Source organism: Lichenostomus cassidix, chromosome 2 (assembly GCF_008360975.1).
Source record: "Lichenostomus cassidix isolate B80296 chromosome 2, HeHo_3.0, whole genome shotgun sequence".
Taxonomy (NCBI): Eukaryota; Metazoa; Chordata; class Aves; order Passeriformes; family Meliphagidae; genus Lichenostomus; species Lichenostomus cassidix.
Window position 1 is genome coordinate 5942833 of NC_139482.1, and position 19082 is coordinate 5961914.

At 41.8% G+C, this 19082-nt stretch overlaps 1 protein-coding gene across 3 annotated transcripts in view; it reads right to left on the minus strand.

Moving 5' to 3' along the window:
- PRKAG2 (protein kinase AMP-activated non-catalytic subunit gamma 2) overlaps positions 1 to 19082 on the minus strand; it is a 206258-nt gene that overhangs the window by 125545 nt on the left and 61631 nt on the right. For 2 of the 3 annotated variants that reach the window (XM_085050220.1, XM_085050221.1), the window contains exons 2-3: positions 15085 to 15156; positions 3815 to 4094 (exon numbers count right to left, since the gene is read on the minus strand). In XM_085050220.1, the coding sequence (XP_084906346.1) occupies positions 3815 to 4094; positions 15085 to 15156 (352 nt within the window). Of the gene's footprint in view, positions 1 to 3736; positions 4095 to 15084; positions 15157 to 19082 lie in introns of those variants that run through there. The other variant, XM_085050223.1, reaches the window with a different exon arrangement.

Sequence of the window (19082 nt, forward strand, 5' to 3'; positions counted from 1 at the left end):
GATCTGTTGCAAAGGTGGGATGCTGAATGTGAAGCCCCAACTACCAGTTTACTGCTTCAAAGTTGTACTTACAAACTACCTGAAGTGGCTGGTAGCCAAGTACTTGTCATGGGAAGGTATTTTTCCTTTCAGAGCAAATCTTTGTCAGATCAGAGCGGTGGGGTTATGAGCTGGGGCAACCAAAACGAAAAGGCACAAAGATGAGCTCTTGGATATTGCTGAAACCAGTGATAAAATACTGAAGATTAACAAAAGCTTTTAACTCCCAGCCTGAAGTGGAAAATGTTTTAAGTTTCACATCTGCAAACCACTTTCTGTTTTAACATTGTCCTAACCTAGCCCTTCCTAAACTGTATATTCAAAAGGCAAAATGACTTAGCTGGGAAAAGAGCAGCTACATGGGAAAGCAAGCACTGTGAATACCACACATAGTCTTTAAAATGAAAACAAGCTAGGAAGAAGTTGCTTCCAAGAAAAACAAGGAATATGCAGAGTAACAGGTTAGTCTATGTTTTGAACAATGTGTGGGAGGAGGAAGTGCAGGGAAGACAGGGTATGTTATTTAAAACAAAGACTGCATCTACTTTCCCCCACATTCTGCTCCATGATGACAGGAAAGGAGTGCAGCACAGAATCCTTTCAGATAAAGTGGGGCATAAAAAGAAACCCCAGGTCCCTGCAAACTTTTATCTGATTTTTTTTTTTAATTGCAGATTTTCTGAATGAAATACAAATTTTCTACAAACCCAAAGAGAAGATTCCAGTGCAGATTTTCCCAGAAGAGCAACAGCTGGGAGGGACATCTGCAGATCTCTGGTCTGATCCCTGCTTAAAGCAACTTTGAACTGGGGTGCCCAGAGCCTAGTCCAGTCAATTCATTAAAATCTGCCAAGGCAGCAATTTCACAGCCCCTCTGGACCCCTGCTGCCACACTACCCAATTTGAGAACATTTTTACTACTCATGACTGGAGTCTCCCCTGCACTTTCTCTGGGCACTCCCGAAGGGCCTGGCACTGTCTTGTCCATAACAAGGTCTTCTCCTCCTTTTTTCTTCTTCTTCCCCCTGCACCACACATTGCAGCCCCTGGCCAATGCCATGGCCTTTGCTGGACCAGTGTGTCCCCATTTCTCTTGTAAGGAGGAGCCCAGAACTGGACACAGCCCTGCTGATGTGTCCCACCAGTGCTGAGCACAGGGGAAGAGTGACTGTCCTTGACCTGCTGGACATCCTCCTAGTGCAGTCCAGCACACAGTTAATTTTCATTTGAATGCAATTAACCTAGCAGGGATGTAAAGGCAGGCAAATGCAGCAAGTCCAGCTGATCTCAATGCACTCACCGTTTCAGAACTGATAAAGCAACCCGAGTCCCACTCACTTTTAACACAGGTATCTCAAGCTGATTGAGAAAATGGGATTTTAATCACATAGGTTGTGACAATTTTGAGCAATGAAGCATTTAAACACCTTTAGAAATGTGGAGCCACTGCTGGCTTAGCTGTTCTCAGAACTCTTCAGCACAGCATCTCTGCACAACCTGAGGTATCTGGTCTGAGGAGTGTCTGAGAAGTCTTGTCTCTCAGGAAATGCCCTTCAAGCCACACAGACTTTGTTTTGAGTGGCACGTGACCAATTAACTTACTGTTCTGTAGTACATAGAGTTACTCAGTTTGCAAAGTAGCACCATGCAGAAGTATTACATAAAGAAAAATAGTAATACATCAGAAATGGTAACCCATACCTTTACGTCAGTCCTGAAAAGATTTTGCTAAATAAAATCCAATAAAAGTTAATAAACTATAGTAAATTCTAAGAGTGTAATTCATTACTGCCCCCTGTTTATGAAAAAATTCTACATTAAAGTCATAGTGAAGGATAGGTGTCTGCATTAGACTCACTGCAAGAGTGTTAAATGCTGTTTAAGCATGAAGAAAATGTTTAACATAATTTAACATAAGAAATGTTCTGTATTGCAAAAAGCTGTGGACAGAGAAGAGTTATCAATTTAAACACCAATTAAAGTCAGCACACCCTTTCCAAGAGGCTGTCTCTCCAGCCCTAGGAACAAAAGACCACGAGCACCCAAGCCCAGTGCAATTCCTGCAAGGCTCAGAGCAGCAGGGTCAGGGATATTTTCTGTTAGCTCAAATATAGCATGGCCCCATTCCAAGCCTGCTCCTGAGGCAGTGATGTGACCTTATCAAAAGGATTTTGCTGACTCCTGGAAAATTGCTTTATTTAATATTCTGTTGTACCTAGCTAGGACTTAAATAGTGCTGGCTGCTTAGATAAGTTGATTACAAAGTCCCAGGATGGCTTTGCTCTGCAGTCTAAATTGCTGCTATTCATGCAGCCTGAGAGCCCTTCTCTGCATACTCCATCAGCAGAGTCCTGCCAATATTTAAAGGCAATATTTAAACCTTTTGGACCAGCAAGAAGAGCTTAAATGGATTTTAATTATTGTGAAGTTTGAACAAGAGGGGAGAGTGAAAAGCATACTTAAACTTCAAGCACGGATGAATAAATGTCCTTGAATAGATGTTTAGTGCCTTCTATAAGTCCTTCAGAAACACTGACTCTCACTTTCAATCTCTTGATGGTGTTTTAGAGAGTAGCAAGGAGTGGAAAAGATACCATTTCAATTAACCTTCGGCAGCACTTCCAATAAACAGAAAGAAAAATCCTACACGGCTTTGTATTGCTGTGTTCTTGTACACAAGTCACTATGAAATGGCTTGTTCTGATTAAAGCCAAAGTTTTTAAGAGAAGTTCTGATGAAGAAAAACCAGAAGGTCCCTCTCTACTATTTAAAGTCACTGGAAACTTCTAATGCATTGCAGGAAGCACATAGCCCAACACAGGTATATGCATCACCAATTCTGTACCTATGCTGTCACAGAAGATCTGCCAACAATTTATCATTATTTCTTCTCTTCACAGACTGAAAACTCACTTTGGTCTGACAATTCAGCAGGATATTTTTCCTCTCCTTCCCCTGTAACTCTGCTCCCCTCCCACAGCCACTAACCCCTGGTGCAGACCACGTTTGGTTTGTTGACCAGCACCGGGAAACTTCATTCAGTAAAAATGTTTTAAAATTGAAGCATGTTCTCAATCCTGCTCATTTCTGAGTTCTTAGCAGTATGTTAATAGTGCACAGGCTGCTGAAGAGGTAAAATTATATATAAATATAATCTATTACATTACATATATATATAAAGTATAGTATAAAGCTGCATGTAGTAAGTGCTCTGAACCATGGGGGCTTGCTATGCCTTGCATGTGCTTGCAGAGGAGGTCAAATATCCCCCTAATGGTCATTTGTCTGGAAACATATATAATTTATTTCCATCCACTAAAGATCACTTATCCTTCCTACAACAGGGCAAAAAAAAATCAATTAAAAAAACAGCTGAAATTCTCTTTGGGGTCTGCAGAACCGGTAACTCCTGAGTGACATCATGTCAGTGCCCAACTCCACACCACATCCCATGAACATTTCCAGCTGTCCTCAAGCCCTGGCACTGACATCCAACCAGCCTCAGAAACCACCCAGAAACTCCCACTAATGCAGACAGCTTAGGAGTGTGATTTCCATCCTCAGCCCTGAGCAGGTGCCCCTGAGTTGTCCATGGCCCTGCAGAGGTCACAGCTAATGGCCAGCATGTCAGAAACCCACAGCACATGGTCAGTGAAAGAGAGAACAAACAATTAGCACATGCCTCATCTGCACTTACTTCACTACCGCAGGTATAGAATGGGCCAAGCCCAGGGGTACCGTGTATCTTCCTGAAATAACATGAGCAATTTCTTACTTTTTCTTGATCTGGAGAAAAACTTGATGCCCCCAGGAGAGGTAGACGGGTTAGAATTGGGGGAAGACTCTTTGGAGGAGGACCTGAAGATCCCACTGAAGCTCATTCGGCGCGGGGAGCGTGGGGGAGACTCCTGGTAGGGGAAGGGGAACACTGTTTTGGGTGAGCCAGGACTGTGTTTGGATCTCACAGGGGCAGAAACAGGGCTGGAAGGTCGGTTCTGGAGCCCTTTTGAGAAAAGGCCTTTTGAAGGACTGCCGGCTGAGTAGCTTTCTTCCACCTGAGGATGAGAGAAGAAGGAAGAAAAAAGAAAAATCACCATTAATTCACTTCAGGACATCGGGATCTCTGAACTTGTCTCAACAGAGCAACTCCTGTTTGTTGGGGTGGTGGATTAGCCAGAGCTCACCTTCCCCAGCACCTGCCTCCACTGACATGCAGGTGTGTGTGTGCCACCTCTGTGCCCTCATGCTGCCCCTTGCTCCTAAAGACACCCTGAATTGCACAGAAACATTTCAATGTATGCATGCATTTTATTATCACACATATAATCCAGCAATTTTTCTACTGCTTTTATTTGCCCCACATCCCACTTCCTTTCTTGGACAAACGAAAGATGGATTAGCAATGAATTTATTTAAGGCAATGAATGATGGTGGGTAAAGAAACATGCTGCTCCAAAGTCATCCTCACAAATTTAAGCACCCACCTACAGCACTTAAATCTCCACCCCATGATGTGACTCAGCACAGCACACAAGTCCCCAGCGCCTGACAGGTCTCCGTGACGCCAGCCACAGCCACAGCTGTGGGATTGCACCTCCTATCCCAAAAATAGAGGAGCCATTTTAGAGTGATGACACTCCTGCTAATTACCTGAGCTGGGATATGACCTTTCTAACAGCTGTATCCCTTTTGGGACCTGTGCTGGCTTTCCAGCAGTGTCAATATCTGTGCACAGCACACCTATGCACTGTGCAGGCTCACCCAGTGAGGGGGTGAAAAGAATCCAGAAAAACAAACAAAAAAAAAGGAGCTAAGATTAAATTCTCCCCCCATACAATTAACAGAAGGTGACCCAAAACCTCTGTGGGATTTTCACGTGCCTGGGCTATACATTGAGGTTATTTCCTTCTGGATGCACAAAGTACTTCTGTGGGCTGCTGTTTTAGCTGGGGGCATTTCTCATGAATGAAGGGCTCTGTTCCTGGCAGAAGGCAGCAGTGAGTTTTCGTCACCAGGGAATTCTAAAGCCAAGGCCAAGGTGTATTTTCCCACAGCTCCCTGCATGCCTGCTCCTCTCTGCCCAATTCCTCAGCACAGAGCAGGAGGGATGGAGCAGGCAGCAGCTCCTACCTGTGAAGATGCCTCCTGATGTGTGTCAGTCCAGTTAGGTATGGGCAATGCTGCCATGGGAGTCATTTTAGGGGAAAATAGCATCTTTCATTAGGATGATTTAGATGAAAGAAAACCTCATATGTATGTATGCTCTCCTTTGGGTCGATGAAGGGCTTGTGTGTATGAACCCAGATAAAAATGGTCAGCTGAGTTTAAAACCCATACAAATAACTCCCTTTTCAAAATAATGTTTAGCCAGAGCTCCAAAACACTTTTAGAAATATGTTCAAGCCACAGAATGTCCAAATAGCTGCTTCCTCCATAACCCAGGATCCCACTTCTTGTAGTCTTTTCTGTGTCCTGCACATGCACTTTGGACCAGCTCCTCTCTCCACTTGGGATGGGACAGAGCTGGAGTGGGTCCTGATGTGTGGAACTGCAGAAAGGCCTGCAGAGATCACAATCTCCCTTTTGGGAAGGTTTCTAACCTGAAAAGCAAGTGGCACCTGGTCTGGCAGATGGATACAAATAGTGTGGGGTGACTAGGAGGGGCACAGAGATGTGCTGGCACAGCCTTGGTTAGATGATTAATTCTGCTCTGTGCTCCTCTGCACAGAAGAGAGATGTCTGCAAAAGACAGAACAACTTTTTAAACCTGCATTCCTGTTTTTGACAGTGCGGACAAAAATGTCTCAAAAACATACCTGTCCTTTTACAGATGAATTAGGGGAGCAGTTGCCCTCAAGGGGACATTTTTGAAAAAAGAGAAATCAATTCCAACTGAAGGAATAGCAACTACCAAAAGCAACAACAGACTCTGGACAGTCTCCACAAGAGAAGAAAAAAGCAATGTTTCATGCTTAATGCAGTTGCCTGAGGCTCAGGTTTGCTTCCCAGCTCTGTCACAGATTCTGTGTGCAATCTTGAAAACTCATTCCAAATTACACATCTATTCTGCCATGAGGACTGTATCTCCTTTATTCCCACTCGAAGTCCTCCTGCACACAGACTGTCTCCCAGTGAGTGTTTATCAAGAATAATAGGGCACAGTCCCTCAACTGAGACCAGGAATAATAACCACACTATAGCAAATTAATAAACAAATCGCACTTTTGTCATGGGTAAAATGGTCCCAAAGTGATGCCTTTCTCATAAAAGCTCATTAACTTTACTGAAATATAATCTGTAAATCATCTGAGACTACTTATGCCTTGTTCTCTTCACAAATACACAGTCCAAGAAACAACCAAGTAGCACAATGGCACCTCCTTTTGCATTGCAATTTAAACAGGTCTGCCAGATGTACTGCCTGAAAGTGAGGAGTAAGAACATTTTCTATCTTATTTTAATCATAACACAAATCTGCCACTGCTATTGTAGTTTAGGTGTGTTTTCAGGATGGTAAGTTCATTATCATTTTTCCTGAAGTGACAAGCCATGACATTTGTAAAGCCAAGGACCTCATTCCAGCACTAACCTTAATGCTTCGTGTTATCCTTTTCTGCATGCTTGTTTGGTTAGAATGACACACTGATAGGAGACACTTCAAAACAACTGTGGTGTCCTTACACACTAAGGCAATTTTAGAGATGTAAAATGTCAAACAACAATTTGTCAAAAAGGTCAGTACTCCCTTGTACTTGTAAGTCAGACATGAAAGCAAATTGTTCTCAAATTCTGAGCAGAAGCAGTGGGATGTTTTCATTTGCTGCAATCACAACCAGTTGCCTTCACTCCATCGTGCCAGGCAGATGAATTAATTAATTGTCAGAGCACCAGGGGCACACTGCTAAATACACATGTGCACGCTACTAAATTGAAGGAAATTACTACATTGAATTCCTCCCCAGCCTGTTAATTACACACAGGCTACACCCACCATCACAGCAGGTAAACACCTGTGATTTTGCTTAGGGAATTACAACAGGATTGTTTGCTTAGAATATCATTTGTGGCTAATGGATTGCAAGTTTTAAAAGATTATTAGGTGCTTCTGCAAGTAAAATCAGCAGCAACAACAACAGTTATCACAGCATATACAAAAGCCATAAGGCAATGTTCATTTTCATGCTTCAGCTGGGAATGAAGAAGAATCTTTGCTGTGGAATAAACCCCATCATCCCATGCAGACTCGGTGTGACAACTCTGGCAGTGATGCTAGAGGCAGGTTACACAGCTAGATCATTCATCAGCTTGTTTTTCATGCTTTTTGGACTCATTTCCTGAAGCTAAGATAGGCAGGTGGGCTGAAAACTCCCACATGTGCTTTGGAAAGATAACTATTCCCCCAGCTGAGCTGTAGTAGCAAAGTAAAAGTATTACACCCTGGTTTCTCACATTAGCAACGATTGTGAATCACTTGGTGTTAGTCCAGGAGAAGCAGTAAAGTGAGATCAGGCAGAAATATTAAATACCTAAAAAACAATATAAATGCACATGGTGATATGGCTCCTTTTATCCCAAGCAGATAATTGGCCTCTTGGAGATAAATCCAAACACAATATAAGTACAATACTAATCAATGCACAAACATTGCTCTTATCAAACAAGTGAAAGCTTCCTCTAAGATTGTTCACCTAATTAAAAAACCCCAACCAACCAACAACAAAACATTCCCTGTGCTGGCTTTGTGCAGAGCACATGTGGGATCTTTGAGCTCTATGCCCAACACTGAACTCCTTAAACCTTAAAACTGGTTATGTTGGAGAGAAATGTCATCAGCTCCTGACCTTCTGCCTGCAGAGGACAGTGCAGCTGGAATAGGGCTAAATTAGCAGCTTGGTGATAGTACCACTGTAACCCAATCCTCAGCCTAGAGCAATCTGCTCCCCAGAGAGAGGAAGGAACCAAGCAGAGCCCTGTGCTACATCAGATGGGCTGGTTCTAGAGACTGACTCCACTTGTTCAAGGCCCAACTGGTTATCTTGCACAGCACTCAGGAAATATCTACTCAAATGCTGTAAGTTGTTACCAGTTTTTGTGCTTCAGAGCACAAAAGGATCCCCAGCTGTGGACCAGGGAGAGACTTTGCTCTGTTGTACACAGTAAGTGATCATAGACACGTTTCTAAAATACATACATAATTATCCAGTGTTGAAAATAAAGCAATAAAACGAGATATGTCTTACAGTGCTTAGCATCTAGCAGAGTCAGCATTTAATTTTTTGAGTGAACATAAAGAGATAGTGTGGCACTTGCCCAAAGTCAAGAAACTCTGGAAGACTTCACTACAAGGAATAACATTATGGAAGCTGTCCCTGTCATTTCACCTGGATGATGGAATCTTTCTTCCTAATCTCTTCTTCCTTTCTCCTAGCCTAGAGTTTGGCTCTGCAACAGGATTGTGCCTAAACCCTTCATCTTCAGGCCAAGAGAACACCCCCTGACCTCTTTTATTTGCTGCTCTGGTTAACATACATCAAAGTGAACAACTTTTTATCTTTGCTGGTAAGAATTATCCACCCTGAAGGTCATCCAGATCTTCTTGCATAAGATCCTTCCTTATGATTTAAAAAAAAAACACCTCTGCATCTTCAACAAATTGGGTTACTGTGCTTCTATTTTTTGTCTCAGCTTTACTGGCAAAGATGCAGGACTGCTGGGGAAACCCCACTGGTTCTGTCCCTCCATCCAGCACTCATCCTTTCAATACCAAACTGCCACCTTTTCCTTCATCCATTTGCTTACCTGACTTGCAATTCTTCATCTTATTTTACAAGAAATATTGAAGTGCACTACAGTTAATCGTTACCATATGATAATCCCCAGTGCAATGGGCTAATATACCAAACCATTAGTATTTCCCCACAAACTGGTTTCTCGTCATCCTCATACCACCCATCTCAGTCCTGCCACAGGCAGAAATTTTCCCAACATTGTTATTTTCATTCCTTTGCTATATATTGAAAATATGCTCCCTCTTTTTTTGACTAATAAAGTCCTCTCTAAGAAGATGTTTCTGGTCCCAACCTAGAATTTAAGCAGGGAAGAGAAGTGTCCTGCCGAAGGACTTCTATGCCCAGAAAAATGAACGAGCTCTGCTGAGGAGACATTGACCACAGACAGGCAGAGATTGTGTTGGAAATCCAGGCACTGCCTGTGCCCCTGCCACAGCACCTTTTCACAGCCATCCATCCCCTCTGCTCTCCTGCCAAGGGTGCTCCAGCAACAGATCCTTGGCTGAGCACACATTCTTCCCCAGAGGATGCTCTCTCTGAAAAACCTCTGGCTCTGGTTCTGTTTGCAGTGAACTCAGTTTCATTTCTCAGAATAGGCTGAAAAAAAAAAACCTCTCAAATACAAATAGGCTCAGTCTAAATAGCCTTTCAAAATGCTTCTGAATTTAAGTTATTAAATGCTCCTGAGCTCTGCACCCTTTTTCTGCAACTCCAAACAGTGAGGACGTTTATGGAGCACTATGGAGTTCTGTTTGCTTTTACAACAGTGAGTTATTTGACCTTTATTTTGCCTCTTCACTTAAAATTTTTTCGAAAGGCAAGTAACAGAAAAGGAATTACCTCCCACCATCCTGGACAGGGACAGTAAACACAATTAGAGACAATACACCAGATAGACGTCTGCACTTGTTTCCTGCCCTTCCACTGAATCCCAACAAAAAAGCCCTTTGATAAAGTTAATTGGATGATTCTCTCATTCTGCTGGAATAAAAGAGCTCACAGAGACACAAGAGCTGACTTCATTAGGCTGAAAGGTAATGAAGGACTTGCTCTCCCAGTGTTCACATTCACCACCACTGGTCCCCTTCGTTCTGCATGAGCTGTACCAATTGAGATGACATCGTATTTTACAGGGTCAGAGATGTCACTTCCTAAAACTAAAGTACAATGACACTTTCCCAGATTAAAATACAATGGGATGAGGCTGACAGCTCTGGCAGGCTCTGAGAGCTCTGCACTGCTGCACACGTGGTCAGGGGAAGCTTTCCAGCAGTGAGCAGGGCTGCTCAAAGACACAAGCAGGCATCAGGAAAGCTGCAAGCAGGGCTGGCTCCCTGTCCAATTCCTAATCCCTAACTACATTTATTTTAAAGCAGAGGATGTGGAGGAGCCATGAGCATCACAGGGCAGTGGCTGTCCTACATGCCCTTGCCCTGAGGCTCTCTGCATCCACTGCAGGTGGCCTATGCCAAGGCTGTGGCACCATCCAGGACTTGCTCCCCATCCTCACTGCTCACAAAAAAATGGACTGTGAAAAAAATAAATCCAAAGGAGGTTTATTATCCAGTGAAGGAGGAAGGAGGGAATGAAAAGGATTTTTTTTTTCTTCTTCTCCCTGTTCCAGGGATTGCTCGTGCCATTCCCATGAGTCACTGGACAAAACAAAACCATTCTGGGATCAGCAGCAGGACAAAACACTCCTTGGAGTCCTTTAATATTGGAGTCACTCCTCCAATAGTCTGATCCTAGTTCACCAACACTTCCCTGCATTGCTGATAGCAGAACAGTGAGTTAGTGCCATACACATTCATAACAAAACCTCTACTTTTGTTCTATTCCTTCATTTGTACACCCAGAATCCAAACTAATCCTTTAACCACTGAGTCACATCCAGAACCCATGAACAGCTGATTACCTACAGCTATTCTCAAAATCTAACCCAGGCTTTGCAAAAGACTTCCCAAAAAGTCTGCATTAGTTGCTCCTAGGTGTAACTGATCACAAGCTGGCCAAATTGAGATGGGCTGTTGGTTTGCAAAAGGTGTTTCAAGTGATTTAGGTCATTCTGCATCAGAATCTCTTGTTCAGAATTTATCACTCTCTTCCCCCTCATTTTTGTATGAACCACAAATTGTATCAGTAATGAGCCTGTCTATCATTCAAGCCACTGATAAGGTATGATATAGTATAGCAACAGAATGTTTTGTCTGCCTAGAAACAAAATTTTCCACTGGTGAGTCTCCATTTATTTTAGCAGCCAGGTTTTTATTCATTTACTAGACTCCATGTTTATTCAGTCTCATTCCAGTTTCTTAAATCAAAATGACTTGTGCTGCTTTTCTATATACGTGACACTAACACTATGGCATTCCTCAACCAAATTTATAATTAATTTAAACCCCCACATTTGTTCAATAAGAACCATTTACAATTAATTTCAATCCAAATGAGTCTATTATAATAGCATCATTAACTAGCCAACATTAGCTACTTCATTGTTTTGCTAAGGACTAATGTTTGACAAACCTGTACATTATCCTAATTGCAAACATCATAAATATTAACACAGTAATTGCTTTTTTTGCAGTCTTTTGGAACTTCATCTCTGCTCCATGATTTATTCACAATCAACACTTGGCAGAGAAAGCTCTGCCACTTCATTCAAGAGGGTTTTATCAGAGTTGTTTGGATTTAATTTCAAAATATCTTACTTTAACAGCTTGTGCTTTAAAGACACTTATGTTATTAATAGGATAGATCCACCTTTGTCATCTCAGATAAACACCTCACCAGCTTTTTCCCCACATAGTGAAAAGAAGTTTTAATGCACACTTCTTTTTCAAGCTTTTGTCCTTATTTTTATGACAACTCTGTTATTTCCACAAAGAAATGGACCAATATTATTTTTCAAACCTCTTTTCTTCCTCCTCCTCCCTCATCCATCTATAATTAGCTAGCTGACTCCCCATGGACAAGTTTCCTGTGTCATTTTCTTCCTTCTGCTTATTCACAGCCCTGGGCTTCCAGCTGAAAGCAATAGCTATGAGTTTCCTGTAATTTCCACACCTTATCCTTTAACCTACATTTGAGATGAAAGATCTATAAACATTCAAGGTGTTAAGACCTCTAAAATTGATAGAGCCATTTGGGTGCAGAGGGGCACTCATCCCTGACTGCTGCCCTGCCACACTGTACCAGAATTATTTTCTGAATGATGGTTCCAATCACTCATTATTTTCCAGGTCTCCAAACTGCCCCTCTCCCCCTGTCTTTTCCCAGGTTGAAGAAATGCAGTAAATCTGATTGCTTTTCAGCTCCCAGTTGTCCTTGTCTAGACTCCTGTCTTTAGTGATCCTTTAAGGTCTCTGTGCAGCAGGATTTAAGCCATTTCTGGAGATTTCCACCTTTGAGCATGGGGCAGCCAGCTATTCCAGTGCCTTTAGACAAAGCCACCCACACAAGGGACAAGAAATTTTGTCAGGCAATAACAAAGGCCAAAATATCTGCCACAAGCACCTTTCTCCATCACACCATGCCAAACACTTCTACACAGGATCCTTCACAGCATTATATTCTCCATCTTCAAAAGAGAAGGGTGAAAACTTATCCCTTATCCTCTTCCTGCCATTAGTCATAAAGGAAAGAAGAATACATCATTTATAATAGTAGACATATTAATGAGAAGTGATTAAGGTTGAACTTCAGGAAATGTGTGTCACTTTACCACCGCTGCCAAAAAATTCCTACGTGAACCTGAACAAATAATTCTAGACTTGAATTTCCTAGCTGTGTAATGAGGATTGTTGTCACAGGATAATGACTGAGAGACACTTGCATGGTAAACTGCTGAGGGTTTCTGTGAAAAATGTTAATTCAGTTTCTAAAAGCCTATCACAAAGAAGAGGAGAATGAAATTAATGGCAGATCGGAAAGACGGGTTGCGGACTGCTCTTGATCTATAGCCCAGGTGACAGAAGAGTTAAGTGCAGGAAGAGAGACATCCCTGATGAATTGCCTGTCTCCTACATGATGAGTGAATGGAAAAAGCCAAACTACTCCTGAAATACTGACTTTTAATAGGCAAAAGTTACACACCATACCGTGATTTCAAACGTGAACTTAGAAAAATCATCTTCCTTGAGAAGGAAGAGTAACTTGGAGGCTTTTTTAAGTATCAACAGTAGGGACTGGCAAAATTTTAGTTAGAATTAAATAAATTGGTGTTACTCATCATTCACTAGCAGCAAAAATCCCATACTTCACATTGACGAAAATTACATGTTGAATGATGTGTGTGGCAATGGATTTTAAAAGATGATCTGTTTTTTTATCAGAAGTTGGGTACTGTCAGCTCCCTTCTTACCATTTTGTTGCATGTGTTGAACAGAGCTCCGAGTATAATGGTAGAAGAAAACTCTGGGTCTTACACACTCAGTCAAAAGGGGTCAGTTAAAAATGCAATTTCAGATATGAAGACCCAATTGCATGGTTATTCCAAAGTCAGTTGTACTTCCATAAGCAGAACTTACCCCAAGTCTGGGAAGAACTCCCAGCATTTAACAATGCTACAAAAAAAGGGCAACTACTGAAATATTTTTCCAGTTCTCCCAGGATATGAACCCATCAAAGGCCAGATGGTGATCAGTCCAAGGTTGGACTCAATAATCTCAGAGGTCTTTTCCAACCTAAGTGCTTCTGTGCTTTTGTGAAAATAGAGTCCTGAGACCAATTAAAAGAAAATGATAGGATTCAGGAAAGGTGGAGTGGAAGTCATTAAATGGTATCATGTAATTCTGCACACCAGTGCAATTAGATTTGGCACATTATTTCCTCATTACTGAGATTCATGCATCTTTCTCACCTTTTTTTGTGGAAAGAAGGTGATAAATGGAAAAATCAAGTTTCAGCCAGAAATCCTTCTTCCAGCATGACTATCCCTTCCAAAAACATCACATTGTTCCCTTTATTCAAACTCTCCAAACAGGCACCTTTTGGTAGCACTGTATGTTTTAGCTTTCCTGGCATCTACAAGAGCTCCCCAGCATCAGCAACTCCTACATCAGTCTAAAAGGTCCAACACAGAAAAGAACAATGCCAATGTTTTAAACATATTCAATTACCAATGGATTGCAGAAATTTTTGAAACATCTGTCCTTTGCTGTGAGGTGTAAAAGAATAGCAACTCATGCTGTCAACAGAGCTAAGTTATTATTGTTCTAAATGCAGATCAACTTCACTAAGGAGATATTTATTGCTTTGCCTGCCTTGAGCTAAATCTGCAGACTCTCTGCCACAGGGCTTGTGGTTTAATGGTTGTGGAGGTCCAGAACCTTGTAAATACTGTGACAAGTCAAACTGGTTCACTGTGTAGCTAAAGATCAGCTTTTGGGGTTGTCTGCTGGCTGGAGGTGCATCCCTCTTTGCCAAGCCCAAACGTGGCTGGTAGGAGGCTCACATTTAGCAGACCAGCTTGTGTTCAATGCTTTGTGAAAATGAGGAGGCCAGGACCCGAAGATGATCGATCCCACCCACCATTTTACTGCTTTGAGGATTGTGTAGGTGCTGCACAACCATCCTTAATGTCATCCACTGAATGTGCTTCCCTGATCATTTTTAAAGCAAGCCACCCTCTGTGACTACATTGGCTTAATTTAATAGCATCAGAAAAATAAATCAATGCCTCTAGAAGGATAACCTTGAGTTAATCCCACATCGAGGAGGAACCTTTCTACTTTGTTAATGGAATGCTCTACCACAACGGCTTTAGCAAATGAAGGCGGTTCATTTTTCCAGTGCCAAGGACAGAGAAATCAAGGACAGTGAACAGTTAAAACCTCCACAGAGGGAGAGTAACCATCAGGAGGCAATTCCAGGAAAACCTATCAACAGCCACAGGTATCTCTCTGAGCAATGTGTATTTCTGCAGCAACACCTGAGGTCTTGTAAGCTAACTATATTCCTGAGAATAGAGCTGTGCAACATCACTTCATTGATTTACAGCTGTGTTACACACAACACCTGCAGTATTTACAACAATACCACCAGCAGTTTGCATCTTTTACAGGTTATACTGCACAAGCACCATCACAATAAGGTTTGCAAAAGCCACTAGATTTGCCTCAGTGCACCACTCTCAACAGGTTAATGGTATGGTAGGAAAGATGAAAACCCCAGGCTTTTCTAAGCCTATCAAATTGTGTTTACTACCAAGGGATCCAAGCACTGCAATGAAGGGGAAGCTTTGGATATATCCTACCTTGCGGGAAGCATTTTTGTCTGAGCTCTCCACATCACCGTCCAAGAATGGCATGGCAAAGGAGCTGAGATCCTGCAAGGACAGAGAAGAAAAATTGATGTCCTCTATTAATGCCTTCTTCCTTCTATCAGAGCATCCCATGACTGAAGGCCACAGATCTATTTCCAGAGCGCCCACTGCTTCACCCACAGCAATTGCTGGAAGCAATAAGATAGACTCTGATCATTCTCCTCAGCTGTGAAACAATGTCAGATATAAGGCAGAAGTGAAAGGGAGCCCTTAGCAGCACTTGCACCACATCACCACCGAAAACCACCTGCACAGTCAAAGTCAAAAGTCCTGTGTTAAAACTTTCAGGGGGAGATACTGAAATCCCACAGAAAAATTGGTAGGAAATTATAGTTTAAACACAGCCACTTGCTCAGCAAACGCCTATCTTGTCTTTAGAGGGATGTATGATCTTAAAGAATATTTATGGCAATAAACACAACCTGAATGAGAGTATGTCAACATTCTGAGAAATACGTAACATCTAAAACAAAGAAGGAGAAAACTGACACAGTGCTCAGGCAGGAAATAACCAATTCACTTGCACAAATGAGAGAGGAGCACCCATTTCTGCAGGGCTAAAGACAATAAAGCCATAAGAAAAGCACACATGCTCATTTTTAACTAACAAAAACAAACTGCAATTATATTCCACCTCCTGCCGTCTGTTCTGTTTATGATACTTCATGTTCCAGCCACAGGGTTTTTAGAGCTCCTTTCTACATGCATAAGAAAATTATGTTAGTGTTGAGTTTAGCATCTGTTTGATCAGAAAAGTACATAATGAGCAATTCTGTCACCAGAAGCATGAGGTTTCCTAATGCTCTGTGCTGAAGAACTGAGTCTTGGGTCCCTAACGGGTGTCAGGAATACCTCCCCAACGCAGAACCTCCCAAATGCAAGGCATCACCCTTTCCATGTAGTGATTCAGTGTTTCTCTACCACCACATCTGCATCCATTTAAAAGAGTTCAAAATATAAATAAATAGCAATTTCACGTAAACCTAATTTGTGATCAGACAGAGCTTAATTAAAAATTAGCACCATCCGTGAAGTCTGCAGGGCTTGCTTGTCTACAGAATTCAGAGCAGTCACAGGTCTAATCACATCACTTTGTGTAATCATGCTAAATTCAAAATATGCTCAAAAATGTGTATAACTCAGGCATAATTCTTACAAGTGTTTGAAAATATTCTGGTTACATAACAAACAACAAAAATAAGGAACAAAATATTGAATTACTGGAACTGAAACACATGGGAGTAATTCATGCCAAGTTGAAAAGGAAAAAAAAAAAGCAGCAGCCAGGCTTGGCCAAGCTGGCCCCAAATCATTAGGCCCCAAACAAAAGTATTCATGACAAATTTGTCTGCCCTCAGCTCTAGCTGTGCACATTAAATGGGAACCATCTACAAACTCAACTATGTAACATCTCCCTCATTGCCTGGGCATCTGTGTTTCACATCACATTTGTTTGCAAATGAAAACATAAGGAGACATCTCAAAACCAAAGGAAGAGACAATTTGTTTGGTTTAGGTTTTCTGTCTTGTCAAGATTTGACTGAAGCTGAACCAGGCACTGAAGTTGAGATTAAAATTACTTATTCCATATAAAAATTATTTAGCCATAAATGAAATGACATTCAGAAACACCATCAATATTATTATTAATACTATTATTACTTCATATGCTGCTGCAGGACTTAAGTGAAGAATCTCTGTGAGGATGTTCAAGAGCCTAATGGAAAGTTACACAAAAACATATCCCCTTGTGTTTACTTGAATTTAGCCAAAGCATTTACCAACATTTTCCTCTGCCCATCTTCAGTAGTGCAGAAGCTGGAATCTGATGTGTGCTAAGTCATTTTCCATGTAATAAATCAAGAAAATAACATCTTTTGAGCTCCACATATTAGAGTCCCTATATTACTGCCTGGTGCAACTTCCAGGGAGAAAACCACATGTTTAGGAAGGCTGCAGCCTGGATGGAAGAAACTGGGTTGAAGGGGACACATATCTCATAATCAGGGTTGAAAAAGCTGTTCAGCGTTGAAAAAGCTTCTTATTTGAGCAGAAACCTTCAAAACCAGGTCGGGGTAGGTAGATAGAACTATTTTTTTAGGAGCTAAATTTCAGTTCTCAGTTACAATTCCAAGTTTAAAGCCATGTATATATTATAGTCTGAAGTCTAAAAATTATTGGATTTATTTTTCTAAATCATGAAACCCAGCTGATGACTCTATTCTGATTTGTAACTCTCAGATATCATGGACTGTTTTGTGACTTCCCCTGTCTTTACATCCTGAACAAACCTCTACCTGTAAGCAGAAATAACTGCAGCTGTAGCTTTCTTGGCACCATGAGACCTTTCTTTGTTAATACAGCACCACAGAACATTTCAAAGTGGGTAATAATTGTACTTTCAGTCCTGTGAAAAAGTCTATAATTGTAACTGCTACCTAACAATTTTTTTCACCTCTCACGGGATTCTATATATGAAGGCATCTATTCACAGAAGGAAAAAAATACATATATCAAACACCAGGCTGCAGATACTGCTCTCTCAATTCCAATCTGTTGGTCAAGCAAAGAAATATTAGGTGCTTATTTTCCCTTTATGAGTATTTCTGCAGAATACACATCAATATCAATTTCTTTCTTGTGTCCCCCTCTGTCCAGAAACACATGTAATGATGCAGTTGATGATACTGTAACTCTTAAAAAAAAAAAAAAACCAACAAAAAGCCAAACTGCTCCAAAAGTGTTGCAAAACACCACAGAACTCTTCACAGGCCAATGGTGCAGCCCTTGCCCTTGTCACAGATCTGACTGCTCTGATCTGACGCCAACAGATACACTCTGAAGGCTCCCTCTGCCAGTAACCAGGGACTGCAGCCATTCTTAGACAGCTTTCCTGCTCTCCAGCTCTGCTTTACTCCACTTGGAATAAGTGCCCTGGATAACCACATGGTTCTGGAGAGACCTTTAAAACTTCCATCAAAGGCATCCAGTTATGTCCTGGTAGGACTCAGACTGCAGAGCCCTGGCTGAAGAATGGCATCGTGCCCTGTATCCATCAGTCCTGCACTGTGTCCTTGGATAGACAACTTCTGCAGTGACCACAGCCTGTGATCACCCTGTAAGGAGCAAAAGCAGGTCCAAGTGATGCTAATCTGGAATTAAGAGCTGGAAAAGTCTGTTTTGGAAGTTTCACTGGCTTTCCTGTCATGCACGTGCTCCCAGGTCAGTCCTTCCATTGCTCTGCAACATCTGACAGGCAGACATCACTCCTGCCATCCCCTTAGAAAAAATGACCTTTTGAGCTGTTCAGATTTACTTTACAGCCCCAAAGCTGCCTCAGATTTATTTTGTTTTCAATCCACTTTTATTTACAAGAGGTTGTCATGGTGGCTCCTGTTACATTTGCTGAAGAACATAGCCCCAGGGACAGCAAAGCTTTTCCTGGAGGACAGCAGAGCTGTGACACAGCAGAACTCCTGCCCAGAGCTCCCACTGCCACTCAGGCTCCCTCCTGGGAAGAGGAATCTCCCACAACACCTACTCAACAGGTGATTTTCCAGTGCAAGTCAGGATTATTCTGCCTGCATTTGCACTTATCTCCTCTACGACTTCCTTCCCTATTTCCTCTGGGTAAACAACAGATATCTGGAAGGTTAGAGATTCTTCACATGAATTTCTCCTCCAAAGGTGAGGCTATCTCTAGGATGATTCTGGTCTGGGTTACCCCTACATCTAGAGGGTGATCCTTCTCAATTCCAGCTCTTTTTCCTTCAACAGCCCTTATATCAGAATATTTGGGATTGTGTAAAAAAAAAGGAAGAATAAAATTTTTGTTCTTTGATATCCTGGGAAAACAAGGAAGCTTTTCTCAGAACTGTTTTGGAGAATAGGAGGGAAAACCACATTTAAGGATGGAAAGCAAATATATT